Consider the following 26,563-nt stretch of genomic DNA (forward strand, 5'->3'; position numbering starts at 1 on the left):
ACGTCTTCGTGACATCTCAAAGCTTTTCACAGAATACACTGTGCGAAACGCGGCAGCCAATTGCGCCCAGCAGCGTCCCACAAGCAGTCCTTAAATTGAATGATCAAATTATTATTTATTTGTTTATTGGAGGGATTATTAGCCCCGGAAAAGCGATCCGCCCATCGCCTAACAATTGGGTTCCTACTTACCTCTCGGTAAACAGAGGAGTATGGAGTAAGGAAACTTACCCAATGTTTCGCCCTGCCCGGGAATCAAACCCAGGTCCTCTTGGTTGTGAGGCGAATGCTCCAACCACTATATATTATTATTATTAGTGCAGTTTCTTTTTAATTAGACCTCCGGTTTTGCACAATGAATGGTGTGGAATGAAAAGGCAAACATGACCATGATAAGCTTTAATGAAAATTGGCAACGTGTAAATCCAGGCTTACAATTCACGAGTCATTTTTAATCTTTACATTCAAACAGATATTTGCAAAACATCACCCTGAGCGCTAGATAGAAAACAAAATAAGAAAACAAGTAATTTCCTTTCCTCCTCACCACCCCACCCCCTCCACTCTCCCCGAGTTAATTACATTATTGGAGGCTACAGATTGAAAGGACTCTCAGAAAATTTAATAATATGAAGGATAATGAGTTATGTCTATGGTCACCAGGTTCTGTCAAGCTCCAAGTGCTGTGACTGCCGATTCCGATGTACCTGCAGACTCCAAATTATTGAGAAATGCCTCTTCAGAAATTGTAATGGTTATGATTCGAAGGCATCGTTGCTATCACCTATTTTTTTTCCCTGCCAGTGATCTCGCTGTCTGAAGGCCGTTCCAACCCAGTTTGTGCAGTGATTTACTGTTAGCCTTGACACTGGCTTCCTTCACATTTGGCTCTCCGGGACCTGAAAAAAAAAAGATTTTTGTTAAACAAAAAGATATTTTTTCCTCCCTCATCGGAACAGGAGGAGGCCGTTCAGCCCCTTGAGCCTGTTTCCGCCATTCTATTAGATCATGGCTGAGCTGTAACTCAACTCCAATTATCAGCGCTGGCCCCATATCCCTTGATATCCTGACCTAACAAACATCTATCTACTTCAGTCTCGAAAATTTGAATGGATCCAGCATCCACTGCCTTTTAGGGGAGAGAGTTCCGGATCCCCACTACCCTTTGGGTTAAAAACTGCCGCTGATTTCACTGCTAAGTGACTTAGCTCTAATTTTAAGATCATGCCCTCCTTCTTCCTCCCTCCCTAGTCCATCAGAAATGGCAAGCCAAGTCATGAGGACAGTTCTAAGGTCTTACTTGACAAGGAGAGATGAGAGAAACTCAGTTTTCCCATCAGGGAAGGTTAAGAGGAGACCTTAGCAATGCTCAAAATGAAGAGGTGTTTTGATAAGGTAATAGTAAGAATAATCCTTACATTTAGTATAACGCCTTATCACGTCTCAAATCGCTTCACAGATTTATTCGAGTTCGAGTCCTGATGTGGGATGTGAACCCATGACCTACGGACTCAGAGGTGAGAGTGCTACCATTGAGCCAAGGTGACACTGGAAAAACTATTTCCACCAATTACTGACAGTGAGTCAGTAATCAAATCTTGGAATGTTCTTATCAGAGAGTTGTTACGGTCTGGGATGCACTGCCTGAAAGGCTGGTGGAAGCAGATTCGATAATAGCTTTCGAAAGGGAATTGGATCGGTACTTAAAAAGGAAAATTTTGCAAGGCTGCAGGGAAGAGCGAGGGAATGGGATTAGTTGATAGCCAAATGGCCTCTTTCTGTGCTGTAGTTTTCTAGAGCCAACCGCGCATTTCTTATTGAGAAATCGGCATAAATTAGACCCGGTGATTTCTTAAAATGAAAGCTATTTCTTACTGCTGCTTTCAGGGCCTGGTCCAAGTCTGCAATGAGATCTTCCTCGTTCTCCAAACCAACCGATAATCGGATTAAGGTATCGCTTATGCCTAGAGCTTCCCGATCTTCTGCTAGCACAGAAGCGTGGGTCATAAGAGCCCTAAAAAAACACACAGAACGTAGTTGGTTAGGGTTAGATTATCTTGTCAAGAACTCGGCTGCCTCTCAACTGCTACAGTTGATATTGTGTTGTAATGAGGGTTTCAGTAAAGCATCTGGGTCAAAAGTATATTTAGTGTTACCCATACCCACTTATTATTATATTATTATATGGAACGCTTTACTATAAAAGATAGTCAAGGATGAGGCCATAAACAAGATAATATTCTTATAACAATTTATTATTGTTTTGGGTTTTGGAGGGATTATTATTAGGCTCTGTGTGGAGTAAGGAAACTTGCCCAAGGTTTCGCCCTCTGCCTGGAATTGAACCCAGGTCTCTCACTAACAAAGCGAGTGCTCTAACCACTGAGCTACAGGACTCCACTTGAGGCGAGTGCTTCAACCATTATACTATAGGACTCCCAAGAATGCATTTTACTATCCATTCCCCAGTATGGAAACTGTCCCCGTGATTATTCAATCTAAAACCATTACAGTTCAAAACTAGTATTTTAATAATTCATAAGAATTCGGCCCCTCTAGCCTGCCTCGCCATTCAATAAGATCATGGCTGATCTATTCTAACTCCACCTACCTGCCTTATCCCCATATCCCTTAATCCCTAAGATTAAGATGTTTTTTGCCGCTAGGCGAATGACAAATAAGTGACTCACGGGTGTTCTGCAAGACTTTCGTATCCTCCCAAACTCTCTGCAAGAGCGAAGATCTGAAAGAAATCAATGGCAAGTCTGCATTCAGAGTGAACAGGTTTGGCTTAATCGGTGAAATACAGAGAATGCAGGACCTTGGTACACTGCCAGCAATATGACAACAAATTACATTTGTATAGCGCCTTCAAGGCTCGTCTCAAGACCCTCTTCTTCAACCGCATTTTCGGTCACCCTCCTACCCCTACCTACTCTCCCTGCCCTCCACCCTTCCTGATTCCGACCCCCAGCTTGGGCCCAAATCCCTTGTAAATGTAACCTGTTGTTGTTATTCCAAATGTCTTCAAAACCACTCACTTTTAAGCTCTGTAGGAAAATCTTGCTGTTTTCCAGTCCGCCTTTGATGTAGAAGGAAATCATGCCCGAACACCCAGAGCACTGGCGTTTCAACAACTCATACTGGGGGTGGGAAGGCAGGCCTGACAAACACACAGAGAAAAACTCATTGCTTGTTAACACGACCAAAGCCCCTTCAACCAGTTCCGCTATTCCCAGGGGGGCATGTTCAGAGAGGGGGTGGGGGTGATAAGGCCTGAAGGGATTTATAGATGAGAACCTTGAAAATCCATCTGCCCTGAGACAGAAAAATAATAATAATAATAATAATAATCCTTGCATTTGATATAGCGCTTTTCACGTCGGGAGGACATCCCAAAGCGCTTCACAGAACACACTGTAAAGTGAATTGACTGTGTATTTGTGGGCGAACGCGGCAGCCAATTGCGCACAGCAATGTCCCACAAACAGTCGTAGATTGAAAATGACCAATTTAATTATTGTTTTTGGTTTTTTGGAGGGTTTGAATGGTTATAGAGAGTGGAAAATGATGGGTTACATTGAATGTCACAATCTTTAAGCACTGAAGGCTGACAGATTAGCAAATGGAAACAAGAACAAAGTTTGTTCTGGTGTCCTGGCTAACAATCCTCCAAATATATCTGGTGAAGATGGACCAAATTTTTTTTTGTGGAGGGTTTATTCCCCCCGGAAAGCGATCCGCCAATCGACTAACAACCCAGGTTCCTACTTACTGGTAGGTAAACAGAGGCGTGTGTGTGGGGTAAGGAAACTTGCCTAAGGTTTTGCGCTGTCTGGGAATCGAACCCGGGTCTTCTCGCTTGCGAGGCGAGCGCTCTAACCACTAGGCTACGGGACTGCACTCTGACTTCCGCTGTTTATTGGCCAACCGGGAGTTTCTGTGTCGGGAGGTCACTGACCTGGGAAAAGGACCTTCTCCACTCGCGGGTTGGCCTCCAAAAAGCGAGCAGCCATAAGACCACTTTTGAAATGCTGTTTCATTCGCAGAGACAAGGTCTTCAGGCCTCGGTTACACAAGTAGCAATCAAATGGAGATGGAACAGCGCCCAGAGCTGCAATAAAAAATGTACCAGTTTATAATTAACAACATATTTATTATCTCATGGCTAAATTCGAACAGTAAACACATCAATCGTGTGATTCGAAGCATAGCACGGCCTTGAAGCCCAGAAGTAGGCCATTTGGCACATCGGGTCTAAACTGATGATGGATCATCTACTGGAGGAATTACAGTTCCCTTCTAACAAGCTCAGGTTACTTTGTGAAGTCCTGTAGCTCAGTGGTTAGAGCACTCGTTTTGCAAGTGAGAGACCTGAGTTCAATTCCAGGCAGAGGGCGAAACCTTGGGCAAGTTTCCTTACTCCACACAGAGCCTAATAATAATCCCTCCAAAAAAACAAAACAATAATAAATTGGTCATTTTCAATCCACGACTGTTTGTGGGACATTGCTATGCACAATTGGCTGCCACATTTGCCCACAAATATACAGTCAATTCACTTTACAGTGTGTTCTGTGAAGCGCTTTGGGACGTCCTCCGACGTGAAAAGCGCTATATCAAATGTGAGGATTATTATTATATTATTAACAGGATATTATCTTGTTTATGGCCTCATCCTTGACTGTCTTTTATAGTAAAGCGTTCCATATAATAATAAGTGCGTATGGGTAACACTAAATATACTTTTGACCCAGATGCTTTACTGAAACCCTCATCACAACACAATATCAACTGTAGCAGTCGCACCAAACTAAACTGGAGGTTTTTGGAAGAGATTTTAAACTATTCCCCTGCACTTTTTCCAGCTGAAAAAAACACACATTTACCGTTTTGCAAGAACTTCATTCGTTCGTAGAGGTCCTCGCGGTTCATGGAAACCAAACCCATGACTACGTCGCTGTGACCTGCAAACACAATGGAAATTTCCAACAGCACGATTAACAACCCAACGACTGATCAAAGAGGAACTGGTCAAAAGATTCAAGATGCTCTACCATCACCTTGGTTTCCCGATGGCATAATAGTTAAAGCGCAATGCAAACACTAGGCGCAGTTTGGCAAGAGCCAAAGCTTGTGGGGAGGGAATCCCAGAGTGCGCGTTGGGGACGATACTTAGAGGTTCTGACCAAACACAAACAGAAATCTCATCAACGGTTACACGATTGGTGTTACCAATTTGTCTCCAGATCCATTCTCAATCGCATTTGGTAGATTTAGGCAAAGGCTCTCACCATTCATGTACTTTGTTGCAGAGTACATACACATGTCAGCACCAAGGGCCAAAGGACGCTAGAGGAACACAAAGGATATATTAGAATTATAATAATCCTTGCATTTGATACAGCGCTTTGTCACAGCGTTGAGACGTCTCAAAGCGCTTCACACAGAATATACTGCAAAGTGGAATGACTATGTATTTTGTGGGCAAAATGCAGCAGCCACACGATTGAGTGACCAACTTATTTTTTTTTGAAGGGATTGTTATCCTCGGAAAGCGATCTGCGAATCAACTTAACAACCGGGTTTCTAATTGCTGCTAGGTAAACAGGTGTGTGGAGTAAGAAACTTTTCTAAGGTTTCGCTCTGCCCAGGAATCAAACCTCGGTCCTCTCGCTTGCGAGGCGAGTGCTCTAACCACTACACTTCAGGACTAATTGCTATGGCAATACACAACCTCAGGATGTTGAGTCTATTTTCCTATTGGAGAGTGAACCATTGAATTAGATGTCGTCATGTTGATTTGCAGAACACTGTGAATGGCTTAGTTCTGGTTTGTAGGCGTGGAGTTCTCCTGTAGCGTGTTGGTTAGAGCTCTCGCCTCGCATTGAGGGGACCTGGGTTGTTTGTGGGGACGCTGCTGTGCGCAACTGGCTGCCGTGTTTCACCCACAAAATATACAGGCAATTCACTTTACAGTATATTCCATGAAGCGCTTTGAGATGTCTCTGAGGATCTCTGAGCAGTCTACTCCTGTTGCACTGTAACGGTGCGCTCATACTTTGATCATCTTATAAATAATAAACAGGATCCCATTTGATAGATCTTTTTTCATGTCAGATGGATGTCTCAAAGAGCTTCACGAGAGCTACTTTAAAGTGTAGTGACTGTGGTATTTTGTAGACTAACCCGGCAGCCAATCTGTGCACAACAAAAAGGCCTGGAGTGACCAGTTTTATCAGGGTGTTTCGCTCACAAAATATACAGTCAATTCACTTTATATCCCGTAAGTCGCTTTGAGATGTCTCGAAGATGTAATAAGGTGCTATCTCAAATGCAAAGATTATTATTATCGGCCAGGACGTGGGGGGAAACTCCCTTCTCTTTTTAAATACTGCCACGTGATCTTTAATGTCTCCCTGAACAGACAGACGGGACCTCAGTTTGACCTCGGTCTTATCCCGAGCACTGCCCTGGAGTGTCGGCCTAGACCAGGTGGGTTTAATGCCCCAAACGTCTGACTCAGACAGACTCCAACCGAAACTGATAGGCTGACACCCACAAATTATGGGCTGATTTGGAAAGTCTCGAAACCAACGTGAGTCAAGTTTATTTTGTTTTATAAAAACAGCACTTGTTTGGCCCCAATGATCAACTACACACATATACACACACACCACACACACAATACTCAACAAGTTGTTTGTAGTTACTATTTTAGTTCACACATCGGGTTTGCTTGAGTGAGCACCAGATGGCGTTTTGTGGGTCTATATCTCAATCACGTGAGAGTGACTTCAGTGGCTAAGGGGAAAAGTTTTGTTTTAAGTAACAAAAAAACTAAAAGCTGAAACTTGTCCACAAATATACGGTCAATTCACTTTACAATCTATTCTGTGAAGCGCTTTGAGACATCGATAAGACGTGAAAAGCGCTATATCAAATGCAAGGATTATTATTGTTGTTGTTTAAAGTTTAATTAAAAAAAAGTCTTTCTGTGCTATAGGATTCTGTGATCCCTTGATACCCTGACCTAACAAAGATATACGCTTACGTAACAAATATTAGCAAATCATTCAATTGCTTCTCGTGTAAATCTGGCAAGTGTTCAGAGAAAGAACTGCTTTTAACTCGAGTGACTTAAGAATGCAGAATTTACACATTTTCTGCCGGTCTGCACCCATTTTTAAGACAAAAGCGGGTCGGAGAGGTTGGGAGGAAGGAGCACTGAAAACATGTGAAGGACAGGCATTGTGGTAGGCGCTATACAAATGTAATTCTGTTGTTGGGTCAGGATCACAGAGCAGACTTTTCACGAGTTCAGCAGCTCAATAGTACAGGTTTTTTGCTCCAGTCTTAGTCTCTCTTAAGGACAACATAAGCCATTTCGCAGGCACCTATCTTGCATGTGATTTGCTTCCAACAGAGAACAACCGATGTAACTGCGGTTGCTGTAAAACGAAGGACAAGAGTACCAGATGTGAAATCAGACAAAGGTAAACAAGAGACACTGCTTTCTGCTTGCTCTGTGCAAATAGTTAAACCGAGCTAATTGCTTCAAGTTGGTGTCGTGAAAACATCCGAGGAACAAAGGTGTTATTTACCTGGAAATAGGCTGACATGAAGGTGTTATCCACGACCAAAATGACGCCCTCGTGTTTGTGCACAATTTTTGCACACGCTGCAATGTCGCTGACCTTCATCAAAGGGTTGGAGGGACTCTCAATCCACACGAGCTGGGCACAGAAACAACAAATGCGTGGATTAAAATGCGGGACATGCGGCACATGGCGGCTGCGTTTCGCCTGCAGAATACAGTCACTACACTTTACAGCATATCCCGTGAAGCACTTTGCGAAGTCCCAACGACGTGATAAGGTGCTACACCAAATGCAAGGATTATTATTACTCTATCCCACAGCAACGCAGGCTGATTGCCCCTGTCCAGTTGGGCTCTGGGATGCGGAGGTCCGAAATTCTACCTGGCCTTAGCCTGAGAGATGGTTTTGTTTTAAAATTTACTTGAAACCTTAATTTGGAAGCCATTCCTTTTAAAGTCCTGTGGGAAATTTTCACACGGGACTTCCCAGTGGAAGCTGAACAGTAAGAATTTTCCACTAGTCAGTGCGATCTTAAATTTTAGGGCCAAAATGGTTTGATCAACTAAATGACAAGGGTAATTTACGGCCACTTGGGTGCAGTTGCTACGGACATCTACCTGGACTTTGCACATTCTCTCACATCTTAACCACATGGCACTTGTCCACACATGGCAACACTGCAAGAGATGTTTGACCTCTTGTCTCTCGTTGCTGAGGAATCTTGTTGTGTGATATTCAGCGACCCTCACATCTCGGAGCGCTTAACAGTGTGGGAGCCTGACACTGAGCCGGTGGTTGGGGGGGTGCGGAGGGTGGGTGGGGTGGTGGGTGCGTGGGGAAATGGGAGGGAGGAGGTGAGGAAGAGGAAGGGCTTGAGTCCTCGGGAGACCTTGCCTGGGGCCCCCAGATTTCCACCTAGCCTGACCATTTTGCCTTTAAAATCACGTCGAATTTTTTTTTTCAAAATTTAGCTACAAATTAAAAGAACTGCAAAAAGTTGACTTCCAAATTACAACTGAATTTGAGAATTCTCCACAGTTCTGGTGTGATCCTAACTATTAAAATACAATGACTTACAGCCTAAGGTTAACCTTTATGGAATTTCAGGCCTCAGAACCATTCGGACTTGCTCTTGCCTCACAAAATCTCTGATCCCTTCATTTTTTGGAGAGGGAGGGACTTTGACAAAAAAAAATTGTGATTCCTTTCAACTATTACTATGTGGAGTCCTGTAGCATATTAGGTAAGAATCAGAAAGTTAAGTAACCTGAAGGAACAGTCAATACTGCATAGTTTGCAACAGGGGTTTCCCATTCCTTTAGCTCTCAATTTCATGGACTACCAGACACTTTGTTTTAGATACAACGTTAGCACAATTTTTGTTGAGACGTCTCAAAGCACTTCACAGAATATACTGTAAAGTGGATTGTCTGTGCATTTTGTGGGTGAAACGTGGCAGCCAATTGCGCACAGCAGCCCCACAAACAGCCACGGACTGAGCGACCAATTTGCAAAAAAAAAAGTATTTCAATTATTTGTAATTTACATTTCGAACTTTTAAAAACATTCGTAATTCCCGATAACAATTTTTAGAACGTCCGTAAATGCAATTCAAATGCTTACGTTTATTCCCACTTGTATTCCATCTAAATAACGTCTTTCTTTAAAAAAAATGTGTCACTTTGCAAACACATTTTTAAAAGCACGCTGGAACAGGGCTCGGTATTATTCAGTTATTTGGGACTAGATCTGCACATAAATTGTTCTAAAGGAGTAAAATATAAATCCTGCAGCACTTTAATCCACGACTGTTTGTGGCCTGTATTTAATTCTACAGGTGTACACTCCCACCCTCGCTCGCCTCCACTGGCTCCCCATCCCCCAGAGGATCGAATTCAAGATCCTCATAGATTCATAGAATGTTGCGGCACAGGAGGCCATTCGGCACAGGAGGCCATTCGGCACAGGAGGCCATTCGGCCCATCGAGTCTGTGCGGCTCTTTGACAGAGCGTCACTTTCACTAACCCCAATCACCAGCTTTCTCCCCATAACCCTGCAACCCCGTCTTCCCCAGATACCTATCCAGTTCTCTCTTAAAAGCTGTTATCGAATCGGACTTCACTGCCCTTTCGGGCGGATCATTCCAAATTTGGACAATTCGCTGAGTGAAAAAATTTCTTCTAACCCCCCCCCCCTGCTTCTTTTGGTAGATATCTTAAGACTGTGACCACGGGTCACAGACACACCTACCAGCGGAAACAGCTTTTCCGTATCTCGCCTGTCGAAACCTTTCATGATCTTGAAGACCTCTATCAGGTCCCCACATAACCTTCTCTGCTCTAATGGGAAAAGTCCTAACTTCTCCAGCCTGTCCTCATAGCTAAGGTTCCCCATTCCTGGTATCATTCTCGTGAATCTCCTCTGCACCCTTTCCAGTGCCTTAATGTCCTTCCTGAAGTAAGGTGCCCAGAACTGGACGCAGTACTCCAGCTGAGGCCTAACCAGTGTTTTGTACAGATTAACCATAACCCCTACTCTTATACTCTATGCCCCTACTAATGAAGCTCAGTACACCAAATGCCTTTTTTACTGCCTTATCTACCTGCCCCGCTACCTTTAATGATTCGCTTACTTGAACACCCAGATCTCTCTGTACGTTCACCCCCCTTAAGATTGAGCTCCAAGTCTATATTGCCTCCTATCATTTTTCCTACCTAAGTGTATCACCTCACACTTATCCACATTGAAATCCATCTGCCACATGTCAGCCCATTCCACCATTCTGTGTATGTCTGCCTGCAGTTGGTTACAGTCCTCCTCACTATTTACTACCCTACCTAACTTTGTATCATCTGCAAACTTGGAAATAGTGCTCTCTATGCCTAAGTCCAGATCATTAATATATATTAGAAAGAGCAGTGGTCCCAATACCGATCCCTGGGGAACACCGCTGCACACCTCCTTCCATTCCGAGAAACACCCATTAACCCTCTGCTTTCTGTCACTCAGCCAGTTCTTAATCCAAACTGCCACTGTTCCCCTAATACCGTGAGCCTCTAATTTTTGTATTAATCTCTTATTTGGTACTGTGTCAAAATCCTTTTTGAAATCCATGTAAATAACGTCCACCGCATTTCCCTCATCAACCCTCGCAGTCACCTCTTCAAAAAATTCTATTAGATTTGTTAGGCAAGATTTGCCTTTAACAAATCCATGTTGGCTGCCTCTAATTACCTCATGTTCCTCTAAGTAGAGATTTATTCTGTCCCGGATTATGGTCTCCAGTAATTTTCCTATTACCGAAGTTAGGCCGACTGACTGTAATTTACGGGCTTGTCTTTCTGCCCCTTTTTGTAGAGGGGGTAACATTAGCCACTCTCCAGTCTCTTGGCACCACTCCTGTGTCCAATGAAGATTGAAATATAATGGCCAAAGCCTCCGCTATTTGAACCCGTATCTCCCACAGCAACCTTGGGTGAAACCCATCTGGTCCTGGTGACTTATCAATTTTGAGCCCAGTCAATCTTTTCCGAACTTCCTCTCTGTCTACAGTAATCTGAGTATGTCCTCTGCCCTGTCATCCAATACTGCGGCATTTGGGGCATCCATTTTCGTTGTGAAGACATGCAAAGTACTCGTTCAGTACATCAGCCACGCCCTCTGCCTCCACAACAAGATTGCCGTCATTGTCTTTGATTGGCCCCACCCTACCTTTAACTAACCTTTTTTCCTTTATGTGCTTGTAAAATATTTTAGGATTCCCCTTTATGTTACCCGCTAACCTCTTCTCATGCGATCTTTTAGCCTGTCTTATCACTCTTTTAAGATCACTCCTGCATTCTCTATAATGCGCTTTGCTATCCTCAGTGTCTTGCGTCTTCCAATTGTTGTACGCCGTCTTCTTCTTTTTCATCCTAGACAGAATATCCCTGGTCATCCAGGCTGGCTTGGTTGTCGCACATTTCCCTTTGGTGGGAATATATCTATTTAGACCTTGAGCTATCATATCTTTGAAGATCTCCCATTGCTCATGAGTCGTTTTACCTGCTCATCTTACTTGCCAGTGCACCAACTCTAGGTCCCTTTTTAGCCCATCAAAATTAGCCCTTTTCCAGTCAAGCATTTTCACCCTTGACTGTACTTTGTCCCTGTTCATGAGTAATCTAAATCTAATAATATTATGGTCACTGTTACCTCGATGCTCCCCTACCGAAACCTGTTCAACCTGATCTATGCTTCCTCCCTTGTAGGACTGGAGACATACTGCTCAAGAAAATTTTCCTGTAAACAGTCTATGAATCTTCACCTACAAGGCCATTCACGGCCTCGCTCTCTCCTACCTCTCCGACCTACTATCCCCCTATTACCTGCCCGTACCCTCCGTTCCTCTGGCTCCGGTCTGCTCCACATCCCCCGCTCTAACCGCCCTACCATCGGTGGCCGGGCCTTCAGCCTCTCAAGCCCGAGGCTCTGGAACTCCACCCCCCAGTGCCTTCGCCGCCTCCTCCCTTTCCTCCTTCAAGGCCGGTCTCAAGACCTTTCTCTTTGACCGAGCCTTTACCTCCCCTCTCGACTCTCTAACCCCTCCTCGCTCCCTCCCTTCCCTCCCCTCACCCTGACCATTTCCCCCCTGCTTGGGTCCCGACCCAACTGTCCAGCGCCTTGGGACGTCCTCCCGACATGAAAGGCGCTCTATAAATGCAATCATGTTGTTGTTGTTTGAACCAAGTTAAATTTGACCGCAAAAATGACAGCTGCCGCCTCTTAATCTCCTCGATATTCTTCTTGGACCATGGGAAACTGTGCAAAATGTTTCTGTTATCCCCTCTCCTCCATCCCCTCTCTCTCTCTCTCTCTCTCTTTTGCTCTCTCGAGCACATGAGTGAGTTTTGCAAGAACTGAATGTTCTACTCTGGGTGACACGGCTCATGATTATAGAACAAATAATAATCCCCACCAAGTCTGATCATAATCGCACCTGATACAACAGTGGCACAGCTGAGATTAGTTAATTCAGCACAGAGCTGAGAGCAAACCTGGAGAATCTGGCTCATTATCACGTCAGGTGATGCCTTTGCCAACTGAGCCTCGCCCTCGCAAGCAAGAGGACTTGCGTTCGTTTCCCAGGCAGGGGGGCGAAACCTTAGGCAAGTTTCCTTACTCCACACACCTCTGTTTACCTAGCAGTGAGTAGGAACCCGGTTGATGGGCGGATCCTTTCAAAAAATAAAGTAAAGAATAGTAATAATAATTTAGTCACTCAATCCACGACTATTTGTGGGACGCTGCTGTTGCCATGTTTCACCCACAAAATGTACAGTCAATTCACTTTACAGTATATCCTGTGATGCGCTTTGAGAGGTCTCAAATTCAACTATTATTACTATTAATAATATTATTATTACCATTAATAATAATGCACTTTGTAAAACATCTTATTAAAGGATGTTCTGGTTTTGCATTGTCCATTTTAATGCATCACCAAATTTGCTTATTTAAAAATTCATTCTTTGCATTTACATTCATTTTAAATTTTTTAACAAAAGTAGATTTGTTGGGCACTTATTTTCACAAAGTGATGGATGTAAAAGTAAGCTACAGGGGTTTTGTGGCTTGGTTTTTCTTAGGGGAATTCCTCTGCCTCGTCACTTCCTGAACAATTTGAATAGAAGACGTGACAAAGGCTATATCAAATGCAAGAATTATTATTATTATTATTATCATCTTCAGAATTCAGTACACACTTATTGACTGCACATACGGACTCTTAATCAACGTATGTGTTTGGAAACACAAGACAGAGGGTTGCCCAACAGGAATAACTATAATCAAGAGAAAAAAGCGGAAAAACTGCAAGTCAATAGAGTCCCTCACCACACCCTCAAAATTACCTTAGTATTTGGTTTTATAGCCGTTTCCAAACTACTCAGTGTTTCACAGTCCACAAAAGAAATTTGCAGACCCAGTTCTGTTGCAATTTGACGGAAATATCTGTTGGTACCTGAAAAATAAAGCTGTGTCACTTGGCTCGTTTATGGTTGCGGGTGGAAGTCCCACGTTTAGCCTGAAGCAGAGGAGCACTACATTATCAGAGGTTCCGTCTTTCGCATTAAACTGAGGTCCCACCCGGCTGCTTTTTTAGTACGTTAAACATCTACGGCACTGTTCAAAAACAGAGGGTGTTTCTCCCTGGGCCCCTGCCTAGCCCACCAGACTTTGTGGTCATTCACCTCATGGCAGTTTGTGTATCTCGCACGTGCAAAACGGCTGTCAAATTTCAAAAGTAATCAACAGAAGCGTTTTCGGACATTTCAGCGCGGTGAAGTGCTATAATAATTGTTATTTCTTTCATTTCATCTCAGGTAATACTCTCACATTCGGGTAACACAGAAATGCAACCCTTGTTTTTCATTCTAATGTGTCCTGGACGTACCAATAAAAGTGTGTGGGGTAAGTGGAGAACTTGTATCAGCCATGGATTTCCTGAACGCTATTGAGAAACCTCTGCGTAAGAGGGAGGGCAGGACCAAATAAAATTGCAGTTCACCAACCCCCACTTACATGCTACGACTTGCCAGGCAAGTCCACAGTGCTCCACCAGACCCACTAATAAAATTAAATCAAATTAGGAGAAAGTGAAACATTGGGGTGATGAGATATTAATAATTGTGCATCAGATATTTTGTGATGTGAAAGGCGTTATGTAAATGTAATTTTGTTGTTGTTGTTACGTTTAGAACATATGAAATGCTGGACAAAGAAAGACATCTAGTTCGCTTTCCACCTTCATGTACATATGTCCCAAACTACCTTTGTACTGTATCACATGAATTGAAGGAATCGACAGTTCCTGCTTCAACCGCCGCCCTAGGGAACAGGTTCACTATTCACTCACTAAAATAGTGTTTGCGTTCTGAATTTACTCGCCTTCAATCGCAGGCCGTGTCCTCTGGTTTTACTATTCTGGGTAAGTTGTATTATTTTCCTTCTGTTCAAATAATAGTCCCCTCCAGGATTTTTTGTCCCTATGTGAAGTACTTTACATTTCTCCACATTGAATTTCACCTGCCCCCGATCTGCCCAATTTCCAAGTATGTTCAAATCCTCCTGTAACCTATCTTGTTCAGCTTCGCAATCTGCCAATTTCATTAGCTTGGTGTCATCTGCAAACTTAGCCCCGGTGCTTGCTCCTAGTTTCAGATGATTTATGAAAATATTAAACAAAAGTGGCCCCAAAACAGATCTTTGTGGAACTCCACTGGTAACATTTTTCCAGTTTGATGACATTCCCAGTACCACCATATTGGCTATCATTTATGATTTTACTTTTGTGCAGGTGTTACTGTGAGAAGATACTAGGGTCAATACCTCCGTATACATCACTGAAGCAAACAATGCCGTCACCAGTCTTCAGCAAGTGGGTGATAGTGACTGTAGCAGCCAAACCAGATGCAAATGCGAGACCTAGCGAATGAGAGAAAGGACAGCCATCATTATTAAGCACTACATTAAATTCCAGCATGTGTAACAATCTAGTTGAATATTCAGAAAGAAGTGCTGCATTTATTATAATAATAAGCTTTGTAATTGATATAGCGCCTTATCACGTCTTCTAGACGTCTCAAAGCGCCTCACAGGATATCCTGTAAAATGAATTGACTGTTTTGTGGGTGAAACGCAGCAGCCAGTTGCGCACAGCAGTGTCCCACAAATAGTCGTAGATTGAGTGACCAATTTATTATTATTTTTTTAAAAGAATTATTACCCCTGGAAAAGCGATCTGCCAATCGACTAACAACTGGGTTCCTACTTACTACTAGATGTACAGAACGCACGGACACACCTCCAGATCGTTTATCTGAATATGTCACTGTCAAGTAGGTCAAGTATCAGAGTAAACCTGGAATCCACACATAGTACACAAAGCCTGGTCATGATCTGTGTGGCTGGGATTATATTATATCAGGCAACCTCAACTTGTGAGAAAAGTTTTATTCTAAACATATGTCAATCCTCTGTAGCCAGTCTGGGTTCACGGTGCACCAGGGCACACCTGACTCATTGGCGGGACTTGGAGGGACAGAGCGATTAAACAGAGCCAAGATTCTTCCCACTTGACTCCTGTTAACCTGTAAGCCATAGCCCTAATGGGTCGGGTGGTCCTAGTGGGATAAGCAGCAGATCAAGGGATATGGGGGAAAGGCAGATAATTGGAGTTGAGGTACAGATCAGCTATGATCTTATGGAATGACAGAACAGGCTTGAGGGACCGAATGGCCTAATCCTGTTTCTAGATAGTGCTCTCAATGGCACCTTGTTTGAACAAGTCATTTTATTACTCTGAGACGCCGTAGGCGTGAAGGGCGCTCTACAAATGCAAAAAATGCAAATGCAAATACAAATGCTCTACAAAGGTTGTTGTATTTGATAGAATCGTAGAATATTACAGCACAGAAGGAGGCCATTAAGCCCATCCATCGTACCTGTGCCTGTGCTTTGGAAGAGCTGTCCAATCAGTCTCACTCCCCCGCTCTTCTCACGATATCCTTGCAAATGTTTCCTTTTCAAGTAGCTATCTTAATTCCCTTTTGAAAGTAGTTATTGAATCTGTTTTCACCAAGCTTTTCAGGCAGTGCATTCTAGACTGTAACAGCTCTCTGTGTAAAAAAACAATTTCTTCTCACCTCCTCTCTTTTTACGCACTTGATTTTCCTCTCGTCTCTAGACACAAGACCTCAGCCAAGGGGTGGAGTAATTAATGCTCGTTTTAAACCTTACCCACCCGGTCAGGGACTTGGCTGGGCTCTAAATCATTTGCGATAATAAGGGGAATATGATATAATAATTGCTCCCTCCTTCCCCATCTTCAGGTCGCACCTGAAGAGACCTTCCTCTTCGACAGTGCCTATGGTCACCTCCCACCAGCTCTATGTCGTACTCACAGGATACACTGTAAAGCGTAGTGACTGTGTATTTTGCAACCTACTGTGTTTCGCTCCATCCAAAGCTGCAACAACCTTCTCTAAGCAGTTCCGCGTGGGGTTCCCACTGCGACTGTATTCAAAGCCCTGCAGAAAAATCCGGAATATCAAACACTTTAGCACCATAATTGATTCACAAAAAAAAACCTTACAGATGAAGGCACAATTTGAATAGAAGCATTAATGTGAGTATTTAACATATAGGAAGACAAAAGGAATGGGGCAGGAGGCTTGTGAATGCCTCACAATGAGCTGCTATCTACACAATACCATGTTATTTTGTTCCACATCCTCCACAACAGTGTTAGCTATTAACCCTTGAAGATGAGAGGTCGTTTTATTCATATGGAAAACAGGATCCCTTTTATTTTATTTTATTTGCCTCACAAGCTTGGATTCCCGGGCGAAACTTTACGCACGCTGGAGGGTAATAATCCTTCCATCCGATACAGCACATTGTTATCATGTTGTTAAGACATCTCAAAGCGCTTCACAGAATATTTTCTAAAATGAATTGATATTATATTTTTGTGGGTGAAACACATCAGCCAATTGCGCACTGCAGTGTCCCACAAACAGTTGTGAATTGTATGACCAAATTATAAAAGGGCTTATTACCCCCGGAAAGCGATCCGCTAATTGACTAACAACTGTAGTTCTACTTATTGCTTGGTAAACCGAGGTATGTGGAGTAAAGAAACTTGCCTAAGGTGTCGCCCTGCCTGGGAATCGAACCCAGGTCCTCTCGCTTGTGAGGCAAGCGCTCTAACCAATGCAGTCATACTGTAGCATAACAGCATATTACTCCATTTAAAAGGTTTATCCACGGTGAAGGTTCAATGTGTAATCAATTTTCTGTTATAATAAAAAGAATTACATTTGATACAGCGCTTTTCACGTCTTCGAGACGTATCAAAGCGCTTCACAGAATATACCGTAAAGTGAATTGACTGTATATTTGTGGGCGAAATGCGGCAGCCAATTGCGCAAAGCAGCGTCTCACAGTCGCGGTTTACGAGTAAGATATTTTTTCATTATCTACAATGTAAACAGTCAAGCACAGAATATGCTTAGACAGCAGAATATTTTCCCCCAAAAGTTAATCAATAACTCAAAATTTTGTCGTTGCCTCATTTTACAATTGTGCAAAACATTACTTATTTGGAAATATTACTTGATGACAAGTAAGGAATGGAGTTAAAATGGCTTATTTTGATGCAGGTTGTACGGTACAGTGTTGAAGAAATGAGTTACGTATCAACATACAACAACGGCTTAGGCACGGTCGAAGGGGAAGGTCTTTAAGAGCGACCTGAAGATGGGGAAGGGACAAGGCGGTGGGATAGAGGAAGAGTGTTCCAGAGTTTCAGGGCATAAGTGGTTGAAAGTGCGGCCACCAATGGTGGAACATACATGGTCCCTCTGCCACAGTCGGTAGACAGTAAGTCAAGAATTATGACAGGTCCCGAGAATCTAAGCCTTCCTCTCCTCAGCTGTGGTTCAAACTCTTGCTGAGTTAAAGACGGAATATTACAGCTTGCAGAAGGTCACACAAGTTGGATATTTTGTGTTAAATTAGAAAGTTACAATGTGTACTAGAATTCCCTGGCAACGCCGTGCTTTTTCGAGACTATTTTTATTGTACACCAGCTGTACCCTACACGGTTTTCACCTACAAGGCCATTCACGGCCTCGCTCCCTCCTACCTCTCTGACCTACTATCCCCCTACCTACCTGCCCGTACCCTCCGTTCCTCTGGCTCCGGTCTGCTCCACACCCCCCGCCCCAACCGCCCTACCATCGGTGGTCGGGCCTTCAGCCTCTCAGCCCCGAGGCTCTGGAACTCTATCCCCCAGTGCCTTCGCCGCCTCCTCCCTCTCCTCCTTCAAGGCCGGTCTCAAAACCTTTCTCTTTGACCGAGCCTTCAGCTCCCCTCTCGACTCTCTTTCCCCTCCTCGCTCCCTCCCTTCCCTCCCCTCACCCTGACCATTTCCCCCCTGCTCGGGTCATGACCCAACTGTGCAGCGCCTTGGGACGTCCTCCTGACGTGAAAGGCGCTTTATAAATGGAATCTTGTTGTTGTTGTTGTTGTTGTACCCGTTGCAGTTACGTTTGCAATCGGTTTCATTTAATCGGCCTGCTCTCTTTCGTCTGGCATCTTTACTTGTCCTTGAAAGGCTTGATCATCGCTTCTCAGGCATCTTTATCCCTTAAGATTAACAAAATGTGCCATTGATCCCTTCTTCACATATTTGTACACACATCCTTTTGGGAGGACTCCTGTGGGAGGACTCCTGGTTGGAAGGTCTCTACGTCAATTGGTTAGACCAGGAGTGGGCAATTATTTTGGCTGGTGGGCCATTTCGTGAGTTTTGGTAAGCTTTGCGGGTCACACACTTAATATAGATGCAAATGCTTAATAATAGCTCAAAATAAAGTCTTACACTTGTACATGCATAAAATATTGTCTATATAATTGACATTCATTAAAATTAGGTTAAATAAAAACAACTCCACACAGAGCCTAATAATAATCCCTCCAAAAAACAAAACAATAATAAATTGGTCATTTTCAATCTACGACTGTTTGTGGGACGCTGCTGCGCGCAATTGGCTGCCGCGTTTCGCCCACAAATATACCGTCAATTCACTTTACAGTCTATTCTGTGAAACGCTTTCAGACGTCGAGAAGACGTGAAACACGCTGTATCAAATGCAAGTATTATTGTTATTATTATTATAACTCATCGATATTTATTCATTTATTCACATATTGATGAGAATGTGAGACACTCACTCAATGAGAAGCATGAAAAAGCTGATGAGCGTTAGCCAGACAATTGAAGTCAGGCATCGTCTCCGTTGTTGCAATGCGGAGTACTGCTGCAAGGTGGTCGTCAGTCATCGCAGATCTATGTTTCGATTTTTGAATTTTATTACAGAAAATATCTCCTCGCATATGTATGTTGATCCAAACTTCCTCTGGGCATGAGCCTTTATTTTTGGAAAGGTATATTCATTAAGAGAGGTGTAAAAACTGGGAAGCAGCACTGATTTGAATTGCTCCTCAAGCAATGGATCACATTGCAGGTCAATAAGCTCGCGGTGGAGGTCAAATAGGGTTTTGTCAATATCAAATGAGAAAGGTGAAGAGACCGAAGACAGGTCATCTTCGATCAAAGGACCTCTGCTCTGGATTTGTTTCTTTGACTTGATCTTGAATTCTTTTCAGTAACCCAACATTTTTCCCTGTCAGATTTGGGCTTCCATCGGTGGTCACATTCACCAATTTTTTCCACTCCACTCCTAATTTTACGATACACTTATTTACTGCCTCCAAAAAGTCTTCTCCGGTTGTCCTATCTTTCAATGACTGCATTGATGCCAATTCTTCTGTGAGCTCAAAATGTTCTGTACTACCTCGAATAAAAATTATCAATTGAGCTGTGTCTTTGACATCACAACTCTCATCGAGTGCCAAAATTGCTTACTTTATTTTTTAACTGCAGATACAGGTTCTCAGAGATATCCTCGAACTCCTCACAATAGTTTGACTTGACAAGCCAATGTTGTCGAACTGCTTTTTTTTGTCTGGGCATCCCCACCTCTCTCCTCGTCTCCCAGCTCGGGCCCCTCTCCTATCTGATGTCATCAACCTCTCCTTGTCCACCAGTTCAGTTCCCACCCCCTAAAAAACAGCCGTCATCACACCCTCTTGAAAAAACCTTCCCTGGATCCATCCCTCCTCTCCAGCTACCACCACATCTCTAACCTCCCATTCCTCTCCAAGGTTCTGGAACGAGTCGTCACATCCCAGCTCCGCTCCTTCCCCTCTCGCAATTCCCTCTTTGAACCCCTCCAATCCTTCTTCCTCGCTGCCCACAGCACGGAAACAGCCCTGGTCACAGTCATCAATGACATTCTGACCATCTGTGATCAGGGCTCCCTCTGCTCCTTATAATAATAATATAATTAAAAACCGACACTGTGACAAAAGTAAGAAACGTAAGGGACCCATTTAAAACTGATGCTTTCAGGGACTGAACGCACAATAATTTTTTTCTATTGCTAGACACAATGACGGGCAGCATAGAACCATTTGGAGGGCTGAATGCCCCTGACACACAGACAGATATTTTGTCTTTGTTAGCATGGATGTATCTCTCTAGAAGGGTGTGTGATCTCTGTGTCTGTCGTACTACTTTGTTGTAATACAAATGTAATTTTTGTTGTTTTTTTAACTAAGGAGGTCAGTGCTCATAAGGGTACAAATTCCAATTTTTATTGCACGCAGCATCAGCATTGAATATCCCAGGCCATCTCTTAACTACTCTCATCGAAAATCTATAACCTAGGGTCTGAAAAGTAGTCCATTCAACAACATTTCCCAGTATTGAAAGTCGTAGCCAATTTATTTAGGTCCATTATGAACTTTATTTACGCAAAAGGAACCGGGCATGGCGAAAGCAAGTTTTCTTACTCCTCACGCCTCTGTTTACCTAAAAAATTGGGACTTATAATAATCTTTGCATTTGATACAGCGCCTTATCACGTCTTCGAGACACCTCAAAGCACTTCACAGAATATATATTTTGTGGGAGAAATAAGTTGAGATACAGATCAGCCATGATCTAATAGAATGGTGGAACAGGCTTCAGGGCTGAATGGCCTCCTCTTGTTCCTATATTTAACCGATTGCTGATGGCTTCAGAAACACTAAAGCCAGGGACAATTCAGCATCAATCTAATGCATCGATTGAGCTCCCTCCCCTTGCATCATTAGACTTAATAAACCTAGTAATCTTAATTAATCTTCTGTTGGGTACAAATGGCTGAAACAAACTGAAAGCGACAAAGATTGTAACATGCCCTGATGGTACGACTGACCTGTGATATCTTATAAAATAAGATTAATTTAAGAGCATCAGATTTGAAGTTACGTCATCTTTTGGATCTGTTTTCTCAAAAAGAACATATGTTTGCAGGAACATATGTCAACTGAACTTCCCCAGGGAAATTCAGCTGAACTTTGTGATGATGTGGAAGAAATAACTGCACCCTATTTTAGTTTCATCCTTCAAAACAGCATATGTAAATATATCACAGGACTTTGATCCATATGCTAACACTGTAACGCTCATTACACAATTTATTATAAATCAATCTAATTTGACACAACTTCCTGTGTAGTCTGTACCACATACTGTTTACACCCTTGTATAAGCAAATTAATTTGACCCGCCTGTTCACCTTCCCTCTTAGCATTGTACAGGAAGGGAGTCGAAGCCATGGATGATGATGAAGCAGAAATTCACTAGGAAGATATATTAATTTTATAGTAATCTGGAGACTTGAAAAATCGGAACTGTGTTTCTGCTGGAGAGCAGAGGATTTTAAAAGGGAGAATCTAATAGAGGTTTTAAATCTTGAACATTCACAGCTTTCTCAGCCTCTCAAAACTAACTCACAACTTTACAGTGTGTTCTGTGAAGCGCTTTGGGACGTCCTCCCGACGTGAAAAGCGCTATATCAAATGCAAGGATTATTATTATTATTATTATTATTATTAATGCTAAATTCCATAAATTTGCCTCTCCCGCTATGCTCTTCAATGTCCCGATCCCACTACAATGGGCTCGAATTATACACAGTAGGTATTACTGTACCCTCCGCTGACAGGAACTCGGTTTAAATTCAGTACCACTTCCTGTGACTTTCGCTCTTCCCTTCTTTGACACAATCCTATTTGCTGTAACGGTCTCAGCAGAGTTAGTCATCAATAAATCGGTATCCCCAAACTCCTCTCCTGGACTGTGCCCTGTAAATTAATAATTGATTTTTTGTTTGTATTCCCCATTGTTTATTCTCCTCCCTCCAAACCCATGCTTCTGAATTTAAGTCTGTAGCTGAGTGGTTAGAGCACTCGCCTCGCAAGCGAGAGGACCTGGGTTCAATTCCCGGGAAGGCTTGGGCATGTTTCCTTGCTCCATACACCCGTTTTCCTAGCAGTAAGTAGGAACCCGGTTATTATTCGATCAGTGGATCGTTTTTCCCGGGGTAATAATTCCTTCAAAAGAAACATAATAATATTATTCACTAATTCCACGACTGTTTGTAGGACACTGCTGCGCGCAATTGGCTGTGAAGCGCTTTGAGACGTCTCGAAGACGTGATAAGGCGCTACATCGAATGCAAGGATTATTATTATATCAAATGTAAGGATTGATATTACTATCACATCCATTCCTCAAGCACTCACATCGATCCCTCTTCCTTTGCCAGTTCTATTCCCCGTTGCTCCCAAAGTGCCCCTGAAGTAAACAAAGCATTGCAATCATTAAACTGATTGCATCATTTGCTTCAGGAGCACAGAAGGACATGAAAGGAGAAGGGGGTCAAACAGGCTACACCACATGGGGTTAAGAGAAGCTCTTCCCCTCCCCCGCAGATCCTTTAATTCCAGCATTTAAAAATCTTAGGTCAGAAGCTAAGAACATACTTCACTTCCCATCCTTGCCGCCAGCGATTGGCATATTTTAGAAACGCTTTTTTTTTGTCAGCCGGCTGTCTGATACATGAGGAAACCCACCACCACGTTTCGGAGCATCCAAACCAAGCTGAGAATGCCATGCATCCCACCGATACACGGAGGTTCCAGAGATATTTGTTGGAATGGAATGCGCGCTCTCTGACTTTCAGGGAAGCGTGCTGCTATTTTATTTATATTAAAATTATACGTATGTTATTTGTGAATTATATCTGCGTCTGGCCTCTTCCTGTGGGTTCGTTTAGCACTTTAAAGTGTTTCCAAGCACTTAAGTTTCCACAAAATACAGCAATAGTCAAAAGCAACATGTGACCACTTAATCCATGACTGTTTGCGGGGACGCAATTGGCTTCCGCGTTTCGCCCACAAAATACACAGTCAATTCACTTTACAGTATATCCTGTGAAGCGCTTTGAGACGTCTCGAAGATGTGATACGGCGCTATTATTAAATGCAAGGATTATTATTGCTATTATCCTTGTTGCAGCAATACGAATGTGGCAGATAATTTTCTTAAGGCATCACTATTCACCGATTGATTGCCCTTTGATAACTTACCACATGCTGCGCTGGAGCAGGCTGTTTAAAGGTGGTGGATAAGGAGATCATGGGCACCAGTGCCATGCACTTCCACTGCTCTGGCTCCTGACCCACATGGAGAGCGTCGGTATCGAAATGTTCGAAGGGCGGCAGGAAGCCCGAACCTGACCCGTTCATGGCAGAACCGGCTGTGGCGTCTTCGTTCGTGGCAGGCAGAGAGCGAGAGAGAGAGAGAGAGAGCGAGGATTGCAGAGGGGCTGAGCGACTAGACTACCCAATGCGTCAGTACTCATTCATCTGGCGGTGGCTACTCATTCGCTCGAGCCGGGTACACCCACCTCGCTAAGCTTATTGCGAATCAGTTAACTGCCTCACTGCCACAAACAGGCTCCCCCTCAAATTCACCGTAAACCTTCCACCTGTATTGTTACGCGCCTTTCAGGCAAATAAACGCTACGCACCTTTTTCTTTAAGCGATCTATCTGAAGTGCTCATGTTATCTAATAATAATAATAATAATAATCATAATCCTTGCATTTGATGTAGCCCCTTATCACGTCGTTGGGACGACTCAAAGGGCTTCATAAGACATACTGTAAAGTGATTTGATCCTATATTTTGTGGATTATATTAGTTACATAACATGGGATTTAGTGAAAGGTTACATTCAGCCTTCCTGTTTACTATAGATTCCACCTGGTGTCCTAACCCCGCAGTTGCTATTTTTACATTCTGTTTACAGCAACCCAGTGATATTAACCAGAAAACAAACATGTGAGTGTTCTTGGAAGTATATTTTTGCCTTGATCAGGTTTTCAAGATCCAGTTCCCGAGCACAGGTAAATTTCCAGGTCCGGTTAGGATACAGTTAAACAATGTGGTGATGACTTTCCCTGTGCTTCAGAGAGTCAGCTGATCAAAAAACACATATGGTTAGTAATATTGTAATAATAGATTCATGAAAAAAATCTCCGTGACTAGCGATGTGACAATCAACTACGTTCCTCATATTATTAATAATAATAATTCTTGCATTTGTTATAGCGCCTTATCGTGTCGTTGAGACATCTCAAAACGCTTCACAGAATATACTGTAAAATGGATTGATGGTATATTTTGTGAGCAACATTCTCATTTTGTGAAACACTGTGTAACATGAAAGGCGTAATATAAATGTTAAAATGTTGCGTTAGGGCAATGAACATTGATGTGGGAAGTAAAGAGTGAATTGGGTATTGCATCATCTGCAGAGTGGGTCAGTCTGTCACAGAGGTTTGAGCCACATTGTTAATAGTAGACTGTTCCTAAAAACAATGAGCCCAGGTATATAATGCGTAGTTTTGGTCTCCTTATTTAAAAAAGAACATACTTGCCCTCGAGGGGGTGCAGCGTAGATTCACTCGGTTAGTTCCTGGGATGAGGGGACTGACCTATGAGGATAGACTGAATAAACTGGGGCTGTATTCTCTGGAGTACAGAAGAATTAGGGGGATCTTATTGAAACTTATAAGATTCTTAAAGGGCTGATAAAGTAGACACAGAGGGACTGTTTCCCCGGTGGGAGAATCTATAACCAGGGGTCACAGTGTTAAAATGAAGGGTCAGCCTTTTAGAACAGAGTTGAGGAAACATTTCTTCACTCAGAGGGCAGTGAACTTATGGAATTCACTACTCCAGAAGGCTGTAGATGCTCAGTCCTTGAACATCTTCAAGACTGAGACTGATAGATTTTTAAAAAATAGAGGGATTAGAGGATATGGGGATAGGGCGGGTAATTAGAGTTAGGTGAGAAGATCAGCCATGATCTTATCGAATGGCGGAGCAGCGCTCGAGGGGCCGAATGGCCGACTCCTGCTCCTAATTCTTATGTTCTTATTAGATCGTTGTATATAGTGTGATGGAAATGCCTGAAAGCAATCTGGCAGATTTGTGCATCAGTGCGATGGAAAGCAGGGCAATAAGTATCGGAACATAAGAAATCACACAGCGTCCTGGCCAATAATCCTCCAGATAAAAGTCGTTGCTGAATTATTGGCTGTTTGCAGGGCGTTGCAGTGAACAAATTGGGCAGGGGGGGGCGGGGGAGAGGGCAGGGCGGGGGGAGGGGGAGGGGGGGGGGGAGGGGGAGGGGAAGGTGACTGCGGGGGCGGTCGAAGAAGAGGGTGAAGAGGACCCGAAGATGGAGAAAGAGGGGCGAGGGGGGGCGCGAGGGGGGCGGGAGGGAGGTGGGCAGCTCGGTGTGTGGTGCCAGCTGGGGGGGGGGGGGGGGGGTGAGGGTGAAGGGAGGGGGGGGTGAGGGGAGGGGGGGGTGAGGGAGGGGGGGGGGGGGGGGGGGGTGAGGGGAGGGGGGGGTGAGGGGAGGGGGGGGTGAGGGGAGGGGGGGTGAGGGGAGGGGGGGTGAGGGGAGGGGGGGGGGGGGGGGGGGGGGGGGGTGAGGGGAGGGGGGGGTGAGGGGGGGGGGGGGGGGGTGAGGGGAGGGGGAGGGGGGGGGGGTGAGGGGAGGGGGTGAGGGGAGGGGGGGTGAGGGGGAGGGGGGGTGAGGGGGAGGGGGGGTGAGGGGAGGGGGGGGGGGGGGGGGAGGGGGGGGGGTGAGGGGGAGGGGGGGGTGAGGGGAGGGGGGGGTGAGGGGAGGGGGGGGTGAGGGGAGGGGGGTGAGGGGAGGGGGGGTGAGGGGGGTGAGGGGTGAGGAATGGAGGGAGTTAAACACTAGCGCGAGAGTCTGTGACAGGATGGGGGCGCGGAGCTGAGTGCGGGTGAGAATGTGTGTGATTATTCATCAATAATAATCCTTGTATTTGTGTATTTTTTGGGTCGCTCTGGCGCGTGGCTCACGCCCAATCGGGCGGGTTTGGGGTTGCCCCTCCCACCCCCCTCCCCGCGGCCGGTGCGTGACT

The 26,563-nt window shown here is 44.1% G+C and overlaps 1 protein-coding gene across 1 annotated transcript; it reads right to left on the reverse strand.

Moving 5' to 3' along the window:
- Positions 1–386: 386 nt before the first annotated feature.
- On the reverse strand, positions 387–23,932 carry cth (cystathionine gamma-lyase). The gene is given in 12 exon segments (NM_001292639.1): positions 387–898; positions 1,875–2,013; positions 2,690–2,742; positions 3,041–3,162; positions 3,961–4,113; positions 4,889–4,966; positions 5,294–5,351; positions 7,604–7,735; positions 13,493–13,602; positions 14,970–15,065; positions 16,588–16,669; positions 23,688–23,932. Coding segments are annotated over 12 exon segments (1,203 nt in total). The 5' UTR covers positions 23,847–23,932; the 3' UTR covers positions 387–877.
- Between the last annotated feature and the right edge of the window lie 2,631 nt (positions 23,933–26,563).

The sequence above is a fragment of the Callorhinchus milii genome, unplaced genomic scaffold (genome assembly GCF_018977255.1).
Source record: "Callorhinchus milii isolate IMCB2004 unplaced genomic scaffold, IMCB_Cmil_1.0 Scaffold5, whole genome shotgun sequence".
Classification (NCBI taxonomy): domain Eukaryota; kingdom Metazoa; phylum Chordata; class Chondrichthyes; order Chimaeriformes; family Callorhinchidae; genus Callorhinchus; species Callorhinchus milii.